The sequence below is a fragment of the Tetrao urogallus genome (assembly GCF_951394365.1).
Source record: "Tetrao urogallus genome assembly, chromosome: 2".
In the NCBI taxonomy this organism is placed as follows: Eukaryota; Metazoa; Chordata; class Aves; order Galliformes; family Phasianidae; genus Tetrao; species Tetrao urogallus.
In genome coordinates this window covers 39,045,882-39,065,133 of record NC_136814.1, presented here as the reverse complement: position 1 = coordinate 39,065,133, position 19,252 = coordinate 39,045,882, and the positions used below count along the sequence as shown (strand labels likewise).

Below are 19,252 nucleotides of genomic sequence, written 5' to 3'. Positions count from 1 at the left end.
TCAAAAAAACCATTTAGTTCACATATGCAATGTACAGTGTTTTCACTAACTGCTTTCACACTCTGTTCATAAGAACTGTTCGTTTACTTCACACCACAGAGGTGGTACTTTCTGGATTTACTCGCATCAATCTTGAAGCATTTCTCAGATCCTGTAGCTGCTTGGCTGGCTTTCCAACTCCCTCCTCAAATCTTTTTTCCACAACAGGAAGGACAGTTTCATAAAGGAAGGATGCATTCTGCCTAATGAATGCTTTCTTCTCAGGGTCCTGTTCGCACCGTAAACTGTAATCGACATGCTGGACAGCCACTAGGATGATTTCCACAAGGCTCTCCAAAAGAACCATGTGCAGCTCTGGAAAGTAAAGCTTTAATGCTTCCTCCAAGAAGGCCATAGTCTGCTTAGTGAAAGCTACTACAGTATAGCTAAGGTTGACCCAGCAGTCATCACCAGTGTATTGGTCAAAACTGCCTACGCCGCAGCTCTTCATCTCCTCCCTGAGTTTCCCCAGAGCCTCTGGAGTCATGAGATTCATCCTCCTCCACATCTCCTCAGAGTTGCGGTGCTTGGTGGCCTCGATGATGATATCCTTGTAGCTCTGCAAAGCACCTTTGATATCCTTTACCAGAAGGGCATGAATGATGAAGGTGAGATCCAGTCCAATGTCGCTAAGCTGCTTGCAGTGCTCTTTAGCTACCTTGGGTATTAAGGAAAAACAAAGTGTTATTTGATAAATTGGGTAAACATAGAAAATATAAAGGGGTCACGGTTCACTTACTTCTGCCTTGAGAAACTCCTTATTACTGAGAAATCAAAAATCAAAGGACAAGCCATGGTTGCCAAGAACACCGGACAACTATATTGTAATCTTTTTCTCCCCCCATAACTTGAGAAAACTGGTTACATAAAAAATTAAGGAAGCGTAGTCAGTTTTGGAAAAGCAAAAATAAGTCTTCAAAATACTCACTGTTCAGATGAGATTATACAAATTTTAAGACTTCCAATTAAAAGCAAATTAAGGAAGAACATATTCTGCATTTCTGATAAGGGCAGGGTTTTTTTCGCTGTGCATTTTCATCTTAATGTTTTGTCTGTTAAATTTAAAAAACAAACCAACTCCAAATGAAGATGAGCAGTTTAATGAAGGAAACTCTTGCACCCAGTCAACACCTACACTAGAATAAGAAATTAAGACCTGCAAGCTTTGTTCAGGCCATCATGGCACACCTCCCTCTTTGGGCACTCTTACCTTCACGCACTCTGCTGCAGTTGACAAGCTCTCTTTACTGTCAAACACTTGTTTGCTAAAGGCATCTACAAACATCCTCATGGAAGAGCGGGCCCACACAACGAAGGCAGAGTAGCAGCCATTGTTGCCAGCGAAGTCCGTCTCAAACTCTCTGGCTGTCTCTAGAAGGCTGGTGAAAAAGACGTGGCAGAGTTTGTGGATGTAGAGCAGCGTGGCACCTTCAATGCGCAGCTGTCGGATGGCCGTGTGCACCGCGGCCGCCCGGTTCTTCAGGAAGAGCTCACACGCCTTGGTGGACTGGCCCAAGCGAATGAGCTGGGACACGGCTCGGCGCGTGGCTCGTGGCCCTCCTCGCAGCGAGCGGTCCGGAGACAGCTCAAAGACCAGTACGTCTGTAAGCTGCCGGACCCGCTCATCCACCTTGGCCCGCAGCTCCTTCACGGGCTGGCTCGCAGGCTTGTCTCCCAAGTACTCATTGAGTTTATCGAGCAGGTCCACAGCCCCTTCAAAGTCCCGCTGAGCGATGCAGACGTCCAGGTCCTCCGGCAGCTCCTGGATCCACTCAAGCGAGAGGTCGACCGTCTCCTCCTCAGCGGAGGGCTCTTCCTCATCCTCCTCATCCTCGTCCTCCTCGAAGGGGTTGGTGGACTCAGGAGGTGTTGGGGCGGGCCGGGGCAGGGCCTCCTGCTCCAGGCGTCGCTTCTCACTGAGGGCCCGGTTGCGCTTGGTCTCCTCCAGCACCTCCAGCCACTCCTTCTTGATCTTAGCGTTCTCGGCCTGGAAGATGCGGCTCTCGGGGAACATGAGCAGCTTGAACATGTCCTTCATGGGCGGGTTGTCCTTGACGTTGATCACGGCCAACCCTTCCAGGGGATACAGGGCGTCGTAGCGGTAGGCGCCGCGGCGGTTGGGCAGGGCGGTGGCCACCAGCAGGCAGTCGTTCATCAGGAAGGCGTGCACCCGCTGGATCTGCGCCATGTGGTCGGCGTCGTACTCCAGCAGGTCGCCGTTGTACACCAGGTACTTGCCGGGGCTCTCGGGCAGCAGGTCGCGGCAGCCCTCCACCTTCTCCAGCAGGGTGGTGAGCGTCCGCTGCCGGCCCTCCTCGCTGGCCGCAGCCTCCTTAGCCGACAGCGGCAGGAAGGGGTCGGCGGCGGCGGCGCGGCGGGCGCCCAGGGCGGGGTCGTCGCGGTCGGCTTGCAGGAGCAGGGCCTGTGTGACGGCCTCCATGATGCCCTTCTGCTCGGTGAGGATGTGGCTGAGCTGGTACATCTCGCTCTCCAGGTAGCTGATCTCCCGCGCCGTCTCGATGAACTGCCGGTAGTTCTGGTAGACGTTGCGCTTCAGGCTCTGCGCCGTCTCCTCTTGGAGCGCCTGGATGCGCTGCCGGTGCTCCTGCAGATCCCGGTCGCCGTCCGACTGCTGCGACAGCTGCTTCACGTACTCCGCCGCCGCGAAGCCCCCCGACTCCAGTTGCCGCCGCAGCCGGCTCCCCCCACCGCCGCCGCCCTCCCCGAGCGCCAGCGCCATGGTCACCACCCGCCGCTGCTAGGGAAACCTCGACTGCGCTTGCGCACGGAGCCCCAGACGCCTCTCGAGACGGCTTTGCCGCCTCCCTTGCGCACGCGCAGCCGCTCCGCCGGAGAGCAGCGTGAGAAGCGGCGATCGGGGGGAAGCGCGGCGCACAACGCACGCGCCGGAGGAGGCGCAGTTGGTACGAGAGCGCCCGGTGAGGCGTGCGCATGCGCGTGCGCAATTGGACTAAGGTGGCCGTTGGAGGGCATTGTAATGCGTGACGCAGAGCGCGTAGTCACAGTGGTTCGGGGACCCACTGCGGTTGGCATGGAGCGGGAGCAGCAGGAGGAGGACGATGATGACTTCGCGCTGGCGCTGCAGCTCCAGGAGATGTGGGAGGCGGACGGCGAGGCGGCAGCGGCGGCGTGTATAGAGGCCCCGCCGGACCCCGCTTCCCTCAGCCCGCTGTCGGTGGTGGATGAAGCCTGGGAGCTGCTGGACCCCAGCCCCGACGTGCGCGCCCTCTTCGTGCAGTTCAACGAGGAGCTCTTCTGGGGACGGCTGGCGGCCGTGGAGGTGTCCTGGAGCCCGCGCATGACTCTGTATGGCCGGGAGGGGGAAAGAGGGGAGAGAGGAGGGGGGAGGCGGGGCTGGGAGCCCACAGGTGCCGCTGCTGGGGTTGTGCCCCCTCCTCTGCTGGTGGGGCTCCTCGGGCACCCGAGAGGGTGTCGAGCTGTCAATTCTCAGCTGGCTTCGCGTATTGTAAAAGCGTGTCGCTGTCACTGTTTTGTTCTCGGGTCTCTTTCAGATGCGCCGGGGTGTGTAAATATGAAGGAAACGGTGGGATGTGTTCTATTCGTCTGAGTGAGCCGCTTCTGAAGTTAAGGCCGAGGAAGGATCTGGTTGAGGTACGTGAAGGCTGCTGGTATATTCAGACATGAAATAGATGGCGCCTTGCCTCCCACATCTAATGTTTCATAGTGGAGTTTGTGTGTATGGTGACTCAGAGATTGTGAAATAGTGGGGATGCTCAAGTTTGCTTGATGAGCAGATGCTGTAATTTCAACTTTCTTACATGTAGCTCTCTGGTTGTGGAGGGGGTGATCTCTTTAAAAGTCTGACAAGCTTCAAGATTGTTTCTTTTTGCAGTATCACTCAGTATTGCACGTGAGTAGATTTAATGAGCACACATAGAATAACTGTTGTGGAATGTCACTCAGTATTATATAGAAGCAGAGTTAATGACGTCATAGGTAGAATAACTGCTGTGTTTTTATGACTCAAGCGCAACATATGAATGTACGAAAATTAGATCAGTGCCAAGATGAATGAAAAAGATTAAAATATTTCCAGCTTAGTTTGTAAATTACGTGTAATGCCCTTCAATTAATAATGATTTTTATTGTTTCAGACACTGTTGCACGAAATGATCCACGCCCTGCTTTTTGTTACTAACAATGACAGAGATCGTGACTCTCACGGGCCAGAGTTCCGCAAACACATGCGTCGCATTAATCGTTTGACTGGAGCCAACGTCACAGTAAGCACAGTCCACTTAATGTAATATATATAGTCATAATTTGTTACCATAGTTTTTCAATACTCTGAGTGTGGTACAAATAATGCACTTGTTTTTTTTCAAGCACTCTGTAGTTGGCACAAACACAAATTTGCAGCCACCTCTGACAATTCTGTAGGTGTTTTGCTGGGAGGGGAGAGGGGTGTTGGAGGGAATAAGTTGAAGAAGATGTGTTATAACTGTCACGTGTAACCTCTGTAAGAATTTTCATTCAACACTGGTTTAAAATTTGCAACAATTTGTGAATTCAGGGTCAGAGTAACTCTATGGTAACAATAATATTTGGGGAATAGCAGCCTGTTTTAGTTGAGATCAATAGAGCATGATGAGTTCATGATATTTTAAGATTTGTGTACATGATAAGATTTTAATTAACATAATAGCCAGAGGAAGAATATAATGCTAGTATTGTGTACATTTGAAATAGGTTTTATTGCAGCTGATGTAAGGCAGCCAGGATATCTCTGTGTCATGTCTTTTTTAAAGCTGTGTTTTAATTGCATTTAAATGTTCATCAAATTTTGCCCAGATTCAACTATTTTAACTGATAGCATAGAAATGATGACAGTAAGGTATCTTTGGGATTAAAATGTAAAACCAGAATGTGGGGAGCAGGGAGAACTTGTTTGTCACAATAGTAGAATAAAGTTTTATCAAAGAGGTGCAGTAAACTTGGAAGGGTGTTTCAAAACACAGAGCACGTGCCAGAATCTTTAGGAGAATAAACTGTTTATTTTGCAAGGAAGGCACTTCAAGAGGGACTTTGTGCTATGTCTATTCCATTAGCAGCTAAGCTCTGTTTCCTTCTTGATACCTTACAGGCCTGCAGGAGGACTTCACCTTTGACCTGTATTATGAAAGAATGTGGTGGTGATGGTGTATGAGTGTGTATGAGAAGTTTGTAGAAATAGCAACGACTAAAATAAGAATTCTTCTGAGTGACTGGAGCTTGTTATATTTTTGTTACAACCTAGATCTATCATAATTTTCATGATGAGGTAGATTCGTACCGCCAGCACTGGTGGCGATGCAATGGCCCCTGTCAGTATAGAAGACCTTACTTTGGGTATGTGAAACGTTCAATGAATAGAGCACCCTCTGCACGAGACTACTGGTGGGCTGAGCATCAAGAGAGTTGTGGAGGTACATTCACAAAAGTGAAAGAACCTGAGAACTTCTCTAAGAAGTGCAAGGAGAAAACCGACACAGAAAAACTAAAGAATTCCAAGTCAAGTAAGAAAGGTATTTAAAATTATTTCTTCATTTTCCCAACTGTTCTTATAAGCAGTCCTTTGAGCAAATATCATTACGTGAGATTTATGTTAGACATTACTATTACGTAGAAAAGAACAGGGCCCATCTTGTTCTTGTATTTCTAGGCTTTTCAACTTAATTGTTCTCAAACTTTATTTTGCTGCGTAGTTTTCAAGCTGCAGATTTTTTCGTATAAGCCCATGGTTTATATATAAAAAAGATGCTAGTTTTTGTGTTCTCTTCTTTGCAGGCCGTGTGGGTGGTAAGGAAGATAAGATAGATCCAAAGCCTTTTAGTGGGAATGGGTATCGACTTGGAGGAGCAGACAGTGGATTCTCAGAAAAAAGCTTAACGTTCAGCAGCGATGTTACAAATAGTGAAAGATCTGATTCACAGCATCGTTCAGCAGCAAGCACAATACCAATTCCTAAAAATGAGATAAAATTTGAAGAATCGCCCCGTCATAATACCTACTTTCCTCTCTTTACTGATGATGCAAGTGAGGAAATGAACTTAGCTTCAAAGCAGGAGTTCCCTAAACTCTCTGTTGCTGATACAAAAGCATACAGGAATGTTAACGGATCACCTGTTAAAGTTGCTCATGTTGTGGAAGACAACTCGAAACAAGGTTCTGCAAAAGGCAAGAGGGCTTTGTCACCGTGCTATCACAGGTCACCAAAACAAGTTTGTCTTCAGCAGACTGCAGCAGATCAGACTCTATCCGACGAGAAGAAAAGTTTGGAAAGTACAGTGCAGCAGTGGCCAAGAAAGGAGGACAAAATTACCTTTGAAAGCTATTTCATAAAAAAGACGACTGATGCGGCTTTAAGCATAAATACACCTCTGAAAACTGAAGCTGAATCTGCAGTGTGCTCTCCAAGATCCAGCACTGCTGAAAGGCAGGAAAAAAATGTCACTTGTCCTGTATGCCAGACTCAGGTTTTGGAGTCTAAAATAAATGAGCACCTTGATTTTTGTCTTACTCGACCAGAGGAATCCTTCTGGAGCGCTGTCATGAAGGGAAAGGAAAAATAAAACTGCCTGCTTTTAAGACAGCTCTTAAAATGGAGATGTTCTAAACCCTGCTAATTTATCTTTGTTCCTTGGACTATAATGTATTGGTTTTAATGTATTTTTGGCTGTTAACCACCCATAAGAGAAAAGAATTACTCTCCTTGTTGCACTGAAGTTAAACAGTAGGTATCTTTAGAATAGCAAGTATTTTGTTTAAGCTATCATTACACATTCAGGTAGTCCTTATTTCCTGTAGATAAGAGAATCTCAAGGGCTTTCATCGAAGGTGGGAGAAGCATAGGCACCACAAGCGTAGCTAACAATCCATTTTAAGCTTGGGATTGTGGAACAGGAAAAGGGAAACTCTAGAAGTTCAGTAAAGATGCTAAGAAATCAAAGCATGCTTGGAAGATGAGAGGGCTCTAAGCTTAAGGGCTCAATTTAAAAAGAATTAAAGTAAGCTTTGTTTTCAAAAGGATTTGAAAGTTAGCCGTGCTGTTAAAAGGATGAGCAAATGCAGGCTAACGATTCTCAATATTCTATGTGCCTTTTGGCCAGGGGTCCCAGCTAGGCCTTCTAGCTACTTTTCTTTGATGTTTTGCACAAACTCAGTGAGAGTTCACTATTTTTGATGATGCAGTTATTAAGTATGTGAGTAACTACCCTGCATTATATTGATAAGTAAAAGTTATGAGCAGTGGCAGCAGTGCTGCTAAAAACTGTTATTAGCCGTGTTTTAAAAGCTTCTTCCTACTCCAATGAAAGTATTTAACTGATGAAACAATTTTTGGCTTGACTACTTAGGTATAAAACTGGTTATAAATATTTTTGCTAAAAGAAGAAATACACTTTCTCATATGGCATTACTGCAGCAACTTTAAATGGTTATCTTAGCTGTAGATGCACATATTTTTGCCTTTATTTATAGTTCTTTTCTAAGACTAGGAAATAAGCTGATATGGAATAGAGGTTGGTAAATGACATGTTTGCTCCTTTAAAATACTGCTGTATTTTAAAATGTTGACACTAAGGATGTTTAAAGTGGATCTGATTGTTCTTATATGTTCTAAATAAACTGATTCTGAATTCTACACTTTTGTTAAGCCTGGTTTTCTTATGGCAGTCATGGCCATCTTACATTAGTCATCAGTGCTCATGTTTATGTTTCCAGTGGCAGTCTAGTTTAAAATACCCTTTCTATATCAACACTTTTCCATCTTACATTTCCCTCCAAAAGCACATACTACCAAATATTGACCTCTGCCATCTCCACTGTGTGTTTAATACAGTTTTACTTACAGTTATATTTCTTTGGATCCCTCTCCTTGATTTTCCTCTTCCCTAGGCTGATCAGTTCCAGCTCTCCCAGCCTTTCCTTATAAGGGAGATGCTCCAGGCATCAACTTAGTGCCACTCTGCTGGACATTCTCCAGTAGTCCCCTGTCTTTTGTGAACTGGGGAGCCCAGAACTGGACACGGGGCTCCAGCTAGCTGTGGACTCATCAGGGCAGAGCAGAGTGAGAGGATCACCTCCCTCAACCTGCTGGTTATGCTCTTTGTAATGCACCCTAGGATACCAGCATACTGAAGGGTAGCAGGAACAAAAGGAATAAGGGTAGGTTTCTGAGAAAAAGGGTGATAGACATCTCCTCTGAATAACTAGAGCAGTTCGTGGTAACCATGAGGTGATGCAGCATGTCTTTGCTGCAGAATGTTAAGAAACTGTGACCACAGCTGTGTGCATCATGTCTTCTGGAGGCAGTCATCCCTCAGCAAGGTGCCTGCACATCTGCTGTCCCATTTGGCCAACCTGCATTGAGTGGCCACTGCGAGGTCACTTTTGAACTGAATTCCTCTGCAAGTGTACAGTTATAGCTGCCTGACACAGTCATGCCTGACAGCCGTTTTCCATCAGCTGTTTTTCACACCACTCATTAATTTTTCACTCTAAATTCCCCAGGTTCTGACTTAATCTGAACTATTATAGTCTCTTTGAAGTCCGAGGATTATGAAAACAGTTGTTTGTAAGTTAAATCAAACATTCTACTTGCATTTACCCTTACAATGTGATTTACAGGTAGGGTGTCCAGGGGAGCATCTTGCATTCAGTATGTTGTGTGCTTGTACGTGTTATGAAACAAAATCACCAGGCGAGGGACCTTTTGGGATTCTCCAGTACGCCGTTAGATGGCACTCCTTACACTTAAGGAATGCTTATTTCTCCCTTAAGCTGTACAGGGGAAGGGAAGGAGTGGAGTTGGTAGGGCCTTATCCTGCCTCCACCAGCACTCCAGGCTGAGGGCAGAGCCACTGCCGAGTTGGAGGAAGGATAGGGATAGGAGGGAGGAAGGGAGGTCTGGAACCAAATGAGATCTGAGAAGCAAGATCTTCAACTCGCTTTCCTTGGAGTGTTTGGCATCTCTGCAGGAGGGACTTGGAAGATGACACAAGAGCTCCTTTTTCTAGCTCAGGGTTCAGCGAATAACAACAAAGGTGTCCTTTCATAGTGCACATGTACCATGCCTATTGCATCCATTGCAATGAAGAGTCTGATTTTGTCATAATTTGGCATTAGCCCAGATAAGGGAAGGAAGGCAGAGCTGTAAGGAGCCAGAGAGGCTTATAAAGCAGAAAATGCTTCTCCTGCTCCTTTTTCTAAGCCTGGGAGGTGTGACAAGCTCAGGAAAGGGGTAATGTACTGCAAGTGTGAAAGATTAAAAAAAATAAAAGTAAAAAAAGAAATAGTCCATGGCCTTAATCTCTTGTTTCCTTTTTAGCTTCTGCCAGGCCAGGCTGTTTAAGACTAGATTAAGTCACTAAGAAGGTGCAGCAGCTTGGCCTGAATACCTCACCCTGTCCCAACCATCCCTTATCATTGGCACCATCTCAGTTGCTTTTTTGTCCTGGTCTGAGAGCCTAACCTTGTATGCTGGGCAACATAGAATGGATAAAGGAGCAAGAAGCAACAAGCTGAATATTTGGCTCCACTATTGCCCAGTTTGGAAGCAATGAGTACTTCTTTCTTTAAATGACATCAACCTTTGGGCCTCCACTTGTGTACTCACTGCACCTGCCTTCTCCTTACAGGTCTGTCAGAAGATGCATAGAAAGCTGGGGTTAAAATGAAGGCTAGATATCCCACTGTGGTATCTTAGCTATAGGAATAGGGTTTAGTTGGGGGTCTTTCTTAATTCAGCAACTCATCAATAGGCGGAGCAGCTACAGGTCCTCCCTGACGCTGTTTCTTAGTACCCTTACCTTCCTGCTTTGTTTCCTTCTCTCATGACACCATCATCCAGGCCGTGCATCAGAGGCTTCAGGAGGAGACGGAAAGCACCAGGTGAAGGGAGGCTCTGCCCAGCCAAGGCTGGTGGAGGAGCAGGCAGCTGGGTCACCGCTTCTCACTGCCCAGCCTGGGAAGGCATTTTGTAATTGCTGCTTCCTCGTCAGGCCCTGTGGGGCAGCCGGGTTTATTGGTGCTGCAGATGACTTGGATGTAATTAATTTTGAATGTACCTGTGAGAGATTTAGAAGGCAGGAAAAGCACCTGATGGTAGGAGGTGAGAGGTATTTCAGGCACTGTAAAACCCCAAAGGACTATTTGAGCTATCTGGCAATGTTTCCCTGGCAATTTCGTGTAGTTAAGAGGACATCACCCAAGAAATTTTACTGCTAATGTTTGAGCAGGCCCTGGGTTCCTGAAGTGCATTTTTGTCAAAACAGACACATAAGATGTAGTCATAGAATCTTTAAAGTTGGAAAAGACTACTAAAATCATCTAGTCCATCCATTAGCCCATCCTCACCATGCCCACTAAATGAAGTCCCTCAGTGCCACAGCCACACATTTCCTGAACACCTCCAGGGATGGTGACCCCATCACCTCCCTGGGCATCCTGTGCCACTGCCTCACTGCTCTTTCTGAGAAGAAATGTTTCCTAATATCCAACCTGAACTTCCCATGGCACAACTTAAGGCTGATACCCGTCATCCCAAAGCATTCCAAACGGTAAGTGATGGTGTGATTCGGAGCAATTTTGGAAGATGTTTCGGACACCATCATTCCCTAGAAAGAATGAGGAGACCTGAGATTAGAGAAGGATGTCTAAAATTCCCCTAGTCCAGGCTTTCTTGTAACCCCTTCTTAGGCAGAGCTCTCCTATGCTAAATGAAACTGCAGGGACTGAGTCACTCATAGAGTCGTGGTCAGTTCATGTCCAACCTGGAGCAGATCCCATGAGAGATGCTGCCTGGTTTCCTCAGGAAGGGCGGAGGAGTGGAGGTCTCTGCTGCTGGGCAAGTGTCTTTGGCATTGGGTTGTTATACAGTGCCCAGCCCCTTAGTTTTTGTGTTTCTCTGCTCCTCCATCCCATCCCTGGTGGATTTTCTGCTGCAGGTGACATTGACAGAGCAAGGTAAAGCTGCCTCACCTTATCTAAACAACAGCTTCCGCTATCATATCAAGTGCCAACAGCACAACCGAGAAGCAAGTCCTTTGGCCGCTGGAAGCTGAAGCAGATCAGGCTCCTTTGGGCCACTGACAACGCTAGGGGGACCCAGCTGCTCGCTGTTGCTCCCCCCCAGCTCTGCACGAGGTTTCCGAGATACTTCTGCATTCCAGCTACATGCGATGCAGATAACAGCTCATGTGAGCAAGTTTGCTGAGTCATTAATGAAAATGATCGGGCAGGGAAAAAAAAAGCCCAGCACTTTGTACTTCCATGGCCTCGTGTGAAGTCTAATTTTTACTGTAAAATAGATTTCCTCACTGGGAATTTCATACCAGAAGTTGTTCTAAATAGAACGAAAATTCAGGTCCAAATAGTTAATTGACTCTGGTTTGGTCTTGTTCATTAAAACTTGACTGTGCAGAACACGTGCCCATCATTATCTTGTAGCTGGGGAAAGGAGGACTGAAGGGAAAGTAAATATGCCTTATGTAGCAGCTGAAACCTTACCATCAGCGTATCATCTCTGCTGGAAGGAATGGTGTCCGCTACACGCTCATCTCAGAAAACAGATCTAATTATTACACACAGCCCTGAGTCCTTTTACCAAATATTAGCAGTGTTTTGAACCACACTGTCCTCAGAGAAATGAAAGGTAACACACATGACTTGTGCTAGTTTTGATCTGCTTTTTTGGCCCTTTGTACGATCCTTGCTGTCTTTAGGTACTGAAATACTGACTCACAATGCAACTTACTGTTCAGCCACATGAAGACAGTAGTTCTGGGCTCATGGCTAAAACAGCTGGTCATCCTTCCCAGCATTTATCACCACTGAGTAGGTTAGAAGATGTCCTGAAGAACACGCAAGCTACTGCCAATAGAAATGTAATCCCAAGCTGTTTTTTTAATAAGAGGGAAAAGCTCCCCAAAGTCCACATCTGGAAGGCAGACAAGGAAACAGCTCAAGTAGAATGTTCAGACCTCTTATCTTCAGACATAAAAGTATGATGTTTCGCAACAGCACCCATGAAGAGAAAGGCAGATGGGATGAATCAGCAATTGCCTTTCCTGAGGCAAACATGCAGCATATCCTCTTCTCTTGTTTGTCTCCCATGGAGACACCTATAACATTTTTGCATGGTTATGTTCCATGTTCCCCACACCCACCCCATACATTTTATTTTGGTCTCATACTTCAGTTCTCTTCCTGCCCTGCTTTCCCATTTCTAATTCAACCCTTCCTTCCTCCCTGTCCTGCTATGGACTTGAGTTGGTGATCTGCACCTCATCTGCTCCTTCCATTTTTAGAGCCAACTCTGAGTACCGATTCCCACAAGGGAGTTCTGGGCTTGTGCCTATCTTTGCTCAGGAAGCAATACATGTGCTGTATATTCACTCCTCTTCAAAGTTACAGGGAAAAGCATGATGGAACTGAGTAAATGGCAGCAAAAGTCAACAAGGTGAATCCTCTAGAACTGGCTTTGTCCGGTACAGCAGAGGACCTTGAACCTGCTTCTGATAGCTAACCCCCCCCCACCAGACAGGGGCATGAGTTCAGAAGGGCACATACCTCACGGCCAGCAGACCTTCTGCACTGATGTAAGGCCTCAAACGGGCTTTGATGCATTTGCAGCAATCACTCGCATTCAAGCTTTACTCACGTTCCCCAAAAAAGGCTAAATAATATTTTGTATGAAAGCCCCAAGTTTCTGCAGATCCACGCCCACCCCCAGAAAAGCAGACGAGAGCCAAACCCAAGCGAGTCCCAGGAAGTTCTTCAAAGTCTTGGCCGCTGAGTACTCACTCCCACTGTGCATTTGCAAGTGCATGCAGCCATCTGCATGCCTACAGGCAAAGTACACATGCTAGTTTCTGGTTTCTCAGATTTGAGTTTGCCTTTGACATTTAGCAATCTCCCCTCTTCTTCAAAGCATTCAGGAGGCACTGAAGTGGTATTTCCCAGTCCGATTGTACTTATCAGTGTGACTTAAGAGATTTGGTCCTTCCACCCCTGACCTCAAGGCGGTCAGCACGTCCAGATGTTTTGCATAAGATATTTGCCTCCAGCACTGGGGCTGTCAGCTCGCTTCCTGTCAGATTTGCAAGTGGCTTTCTTTTGAGCAACAGCCAAAAAAAGACTTCACTGTTCCTTGGTGCAGCATTTGACTTTGCTATGCAAAATGATTTCTCCACACGTTGTGCTCAACAATATGATTATAAAAAATCACATCTGTCCAGAATGGCTGTGAGCACTACAGGTCTCCTTCCTCATTCAACACAAAAGGAAGACAGGGAAAGATTTCAAGAGAACGTAAGTCCATATCAGGACCAGCTAGTGCTCCTGCACTTAGGCTTGAGCCTAGTGCCCTGACAGAAACCATTGCCGCAGAGCAGAGGAGAGACCAGCAGGTATCCATGTGTGACAGAAGGTGCACTAAGGCTGGCAGACTCACCCAGAGGCCCAAGGAACTCCCACTGAACCAGCACAAGACAGACAATCAAACAAGCTGGGGTTTCAAACAAGCTGGAGCAATGGCAGAAGCACAGTCACTGTGATGCTTCCTCAATTACTGGACAGCCATTTTGAGGCCCAATGAGGAAGCATAGAAAATTTGTGTGGCATCTTGTGTGGGCTGGCCTCTGTAAACTCTATCACTCTTCTACCATTGCAAAAGGCCTCAAAATTGATTAGGGACCATGTAAAACTGAAGAGTTCCCAGTAAACCTTGCTATCTCATGAGGCCAAAAATGTACAAGTCTATAGGGCCCGATGACATGCATCACAGGGTCCTGAAGGAAATGGTTCATATGGTCACCAAGCCACTCTCCATCATCTTTGAGAAGTCATGGCTGTTTGACAAAGTCCCCAGTGATTGGAAAGAGGCATCACTCCTGTTTCTAAGAAAGGTGAACACAGAGAACTACAGGCCAGTAAGCCTCACCTCTGTGTCTAGGAAGGAGCAGATCCTTCTAGAGGAAATGTTAAGGCACACACAAGATGGGGAAGTGACCAAGACAACTAGTATGGTTTCACCAAGGGCAGATCAGTAGCCTTCAATGATGGAGTGATGACCTCAGTGGACAAGGGCAACTGCTGTCATGTGCCTGTACTTGTGCAAGGCATGTGACATGGTCCCACACCACATCATTATCTCTAAATTGGAGAGAGAGGGATTCGAATGATGGCCTATTTGGTGGGTAAATAATTGGTTGAACCACCTTAGCCAGAGGGGTTGTTGTCAACAGCTCTATGTCCAAGTGAAGGCAGGTCACAAGTGGTGTCTTCCAGCTGTGCATTTTGAGACAAGAGCTCTTCAATATCTTTATCAATGACATAGACCCTCAGCAAGTGTGCTGAGTGAAATCAAGCCGAGTGATGCAGCTGACACTACAGAAGGGTTGCCATTGCATGAAACCTGGACAGGCTCGAGAAATGAGCCCACAGAAACCTAATGAGCTTCAACAAGGCCAAGGGCAAGGTGTTGCAATTTGGTAGAGGCAGTCCCTGATTTGCATACTGGGAACAGAATTCATTTTGAGCAGCCCTACAGAAAAGCACTTGGGAGTTTTGGCAGGCAGCATAAATGAGTGGATGGCAGCCCTGCCAAGGGCAGGGAGGTTGCAACTTGCTAGCTAATCGTTAAGGTTCTTTCCAATGCAAGCCATTCTTCGATTTGATTATTCCTATGATAAATCCTTTCTGAAGTAGACTTTCACATTATGTTTCTTGCACGTATCAGAAAGTGGTGAAAAATTAGTAGTGCCTCTATGTAGGTCGTCACTCCAACCAGATTAAACTTTGGGCTGTTTTTGTTGGAGAAAATAATGAGAAAAATGATCACCGCACCCACGTGATGAAGACAGCTCAGAGAAACAGATCATTCTCCAGAGCAGAAGTTGCTCTGGTTTAAAACACAAATCCACATACCCTACTTCATCAGGGCCATTCATAAACTAGTTACTACAGTGGTTTCTAAAAATTATATAGATCACAAATAACCACATTGTTTTCAAGAACCTTTATACATCATCTTTTTTTAATTAGATTAGCTTTACAAGCAACTTGAGAGCTCTTTCATAATGAACACTGCTTTTCAAATTACACAACTTTATAGGCAACCTGTAAATGAATCCTGAATTTCTTTGCCTGCTATAGATAAAGGTCTCATATTTTACAGCTGGCTAACATCATGAATAAAAATAGCATTATGAAGCTTTGTCTTTAACCAGGACTAGACACATACAGATCATAAGACAGTTTAAAAAATATTTTTGAAACAAGGAGCTGCTTGGTGATGCTCAAGACTGAATATTCAACCGACATGAAATAAAGTTTCTAAAGGACACTGAAGAAATGGCTGACCTGATTTGTTGACCCTATTGTAATGACTTACACAGAGTGTAAAATTAAGCACTTTTTAAACCTGTCTGGCAAGCACAAACCTACGTGATTAGAATTTGATACGCTGTATAACTGCAGAAGTTTGAATTACGGTGGGACTGAAATGATTTTAAAGGCTTATGCTGTACATTTCTAAATTAAAACCAACCGAACCTCCATTAACGAAGTATTAAAGGTGAAGTAAAAGAGGTGGCTTTTTTACTTGTTTCATTGATAGTCTAAATGCACTGCAGACCAGACAGTTAACGAAGATTTGCACTCCTTGGCCAGGTTGGCAGAGGCACTTACAGTAAAGGTATCCTATCTGTTTTTTTCTGGGAATAAACGAGGAAAGAGGAAGAGAATTGCAAAGGGCAAGAACGTGTTAAGAAAAGGAAAAACAAAACTGGGATTTCCATTGGTTCTCCTAATCGATACACCAATACTGAATTTTTCCCCCTTCTGTCAGTTTGTTACTAAACAATTAGCTTTTTTTCATGTTTTACATGAACAATAGTAATCTTTTTAATAAAAAATTACTGAGCTTTCCATAGAAAAGGTCTCTAATTGAATACAAACTATACAGATGCTAAAATTGTCACAAGTTGTAGTATATACAGAAATATTTCTGTACACTCACATTGTTTTGGCTAAGTAAGGAAATAAGGGACAGATAGAAAACCGCAGTGGGTTAAGTTGATCAACCCCCTAGCTCCTATATATATATAAATATATATATATATATATGTATGAATGCAGTCTTTTATAGGTTTGTTTTTCTGAAGCTTTTAAAGCTTGGGGGGAGGGGGTGGGGAAAAGAAAAAATAGAACAGTGTCCAAAACATTTACCTCTTAAAAATTAAAATACCTAAGTTTCTGCATGTCACTTTTATTCTGTGATGTCCCCTTCTCCAACAAAAAAAAAAACCAAACAAACAAACAAAAAAAAACAATGTAAAAGAAAGCAAAGGTTTTTTTTTTTTTTTTTTTTTTACTAAACATGCATCTCAGTGTTGATCAGAGGCCAGTGTTTTTCTGGGGGGGAAATCCTTCAGCACAGTGAGATTCTAAAGATGTATTGCAGAAGGAGCCTACAGTGATGCGCTTCACCTTCAGTGTGCTGACCATTTCCTTGACACTATATGATAGATCAAGGTGTCAACTTACTTAAAGACTGCATGGGACAGCAACATTTGGAAAGGACATTTTTTTAAAAAGTGAGTTTTAGATATTCTGTTAACTTATATACAAAGGAAAGGGGGATGGCAGGTATTCTTTAGAAAAGGGAGAAAGCTCAAAATTTCTGTAAAGTACACAAGGAGGTTCTGGGTACCTCTAATAGCCTAGGAAAGCCCTTGTATGTTCTTGTATCTTGATGGTATTTACCAGGTCCCCAAAGCCAATGACAGCAACCGATAGTGTCAAGTTCACTTAGTGCCAGTCACTTAAAAACAAAACAAAATAAAAACAGAACAAAACCAGAAACAGAGACCGAAACTTCCCCTCTGTAGATTCAACATACAAAACCACAAACTGAATGTTACTAGTAGCAAGATATTGATTTGCTTCTGTTAATATGGTTCAAGAGGACATAGTCAAAAAACAATACAGCAGCAATCTTTAAAAGTTAAGATTAGTGTGAGATATGATATAAAACAATCAGGTTTTTAGCTGGTAATTAAAGTGCTCCTTCTCTGACTTAAGGTGTAAAGAAAATTATTAAAGTGATTATCAGTTACTGGCAACCCTTACATTAGGTCTTTCATGGCAGAGGAGAACAGTATGAACAGTTTTACAAAAATAGATTCATGTTATTTTGGAGAATACTGTAGTTTTTTTCTTTTTTTTTTTTTTTGTTTTTCTTTTTTTTAAGACTCAATTTTGATAAACTGTACCTGGTCATACAAAAATTACCCAAAATTCAAACTTTTACCATATAAAAAAAGGAGTGATGAATTTGATTCAGCTGGATGACAGGTCTGGCAAAATATAAGGATGAACAAATTCTATGTAGGGCACTTGTTTATGTCCAGATGCATATGTTGTTCCTTACTGATTGCTTATCTTCTTCACATAAGCAGTCACAGGCCTGGAGTGACAATCACATAGTACAATGCTTCAGCAGTCAAAAAAATCTTCTATTTGATGCAACATGGAAACACTGTATGCTTCTTTATTAAAACGTTGGTTTGTTGTTGATTTTCCTTTACCTTGTTATTCACATTCAAAAGTTAATAGATAGCATCAAGGTTTCTCAGGGAGAATAGCAAGAGGAGTGGCTAAAACAAAGGCTTATAAAACGCCTTTCCCAACCGAGTCAGAAGGTTTATTAAGTTCAACCCTCACACCTTTTTCACCTGCAGAAAAACAAAAAGGAATCCAGTATTATTTTTCAGCATTTATCAAAGTATGATCTACAGAACGGCTGCACCACTTTCTTCTAGCTTAGTTTTAAGAGAATCTTCAAGGATGACTCAGTACATGTGATGCATCCAAATGCATATTTCTGTGCACCTGCTCTGCATGGAAAGCCAGTATGCTGTGGTTACTTGTAACCTCTGAAAGCAGGCATTTAATTGGCTGCCAAATAGAAAGCTGGATACTTGAGTCACATGTGCAGTTTTGAAATTAATTACCTCAACCTTTACAAACCTATAAGAACAGCCTTTTCAGATGCAAGGAGGCAGTCCACTACTCTGGATGAGAATATCCAGAGTCTCTAGGTATTCATCTTTGTGAAGAAACACTGAAGGATTTTTTTTTTTTTTTAAATGCAACATCAGACTTGACTCAATGCTAATAATAATAATAACAATAGTAATAATTCAGCATTTCAGTCCTTACGATTAACTTGAATAACGACAAGTACACCCAATGAAAACACTAGCGGACAATATTCCATACCCATAGAAAATTCACATATACTTGCGTGGCTTTAGCCAAAACCTGAATGCTCTTTTATAACTATAATATCAATGAAAAATACAAAGACTCTTGTACGATTCTCAGTTCAGATGAAGAACAAACACCGCAATTTTAACTGCAAATAAAACTGCGATTGAGATAAATAGGAATAACTGGGTAATAGGAACCTGTGCTAGACCTAACCAATAGCAAAATTAAAGCTTCCTCCTTCCTTCCTGCTCCCTGCAGCTGAGGAGGAGACACTGCAGAGGGAGGGGGCAGATCTCCTGCTCACCCAAGCTGCTTCCAGGAGCCAAAGCTGTATGGAGACAAACCAAATGGCTCCGACTGTTCTCTGTCAGCTTTATAAGGCACAGGGTCACATGTGTGTGGGGGCTGACTTCCAGCGCCGACACACTTCCCGCAGAGCCCCGCGGGGCTGGGCATGCGTCACCAGCATTCCCCATGGCCTGGGAGTGCCATTGCCACCCCAATCTCACCCCGACCCCTGCCCCTTGGCTTCTTGTCCTTCCGTGTAAGCCAGGCAGGAGCAGCGTTACTCTGACCGCTCCCAAAAGGCACTGAGCCATGACTGCACCACAAGGCAGTGGAACTGCAGCCCCAATACTACAGGAGTGTTCCAGGCACCGAAAAGTTGTGTACAAAATCTGATTTGGAAGTGACTGGGCCCACGTGTCTAAAAATCGGCTTTTTCAGAGCGATTGGTGAAACCTGTGAGAAATATGCTGTGCATATGTGCACCTGCCGTACACCTGATTGTTCTTTGTTCTTATCACAGCAAACAAAATCGTGATGCGTTTACAAGTACGACAAAAGTCCCAAACCACTTCTCCTTATAATGCTAATTTGAACAGGAAAATTAGATCAGCTTCCTCTTGAGGAGAAG

At 44.5% G+C, this 19,252-nt stretch overlaps 3 protein-coding genes across 3 annotated transcripts in view; 1 reads left to right on the top strand and 2 right to left on the bottom strand.

Annotated features, from left to right (window-relative positions):
* Nucleotides 1-88: 88 nt before the first annotated feature.
* EXOC8 (exocyst complex component 8) lies at nt 89-2,779 on the bottom strand (the record flags this gene model as incomplete). Its single annotated transcript, XM_079550521.1, has 2 exons — nt 89-697; nt 1,250-2,779. The coding sequence occupies 2 exons, from the start codon at nt 2,777-2,779 to the stop codon at nt 89-91; spliced, it is 2,139 nt and encodes a 712-aa protein (XP_079406647.1).
* Nucleotides 2,778-6,632, top strand: SPRTN (SprT-like N-terminal domain; the record flags this gene model as incomplete). The annotated part of the gene is given in 8 exon segments (XM_079550312.1): nt 2,778-2,796; nt 2,909-2,979; nt 2,983-3,033; nt 3,035-3,366; nt 3,573-3,672; nt 4,176-4,304; nt 5,318-5,585; nt 5,848-6,632. Coding segments are annotated over 8 exon segments (1,755 nt in total).
* A 10,425-nt stretch (nt 6,633-17,057) lies between these two features.
* The window catches only part of EGLN1 (egl-9 family hypoxia inducible factor 1), a gene marked incomplete at its 5' end in the record, with an annotated part of 28,123 nt that continues 25,928 nt past the window's right edge, over nt 17,058-19,252 (bottom strand). The window contains one exon of the mRNA XM_079550597.1: nt 17,058-17,798. Coding sequence (XP_079406723.1) covers nt 17,734-17,798 — 65 coding nt within the window. The 3' untranslated portion in view covers nt 17,058-17,733. The remainder of the gene's footprint in view (nt 17,799-19,252) is intronic.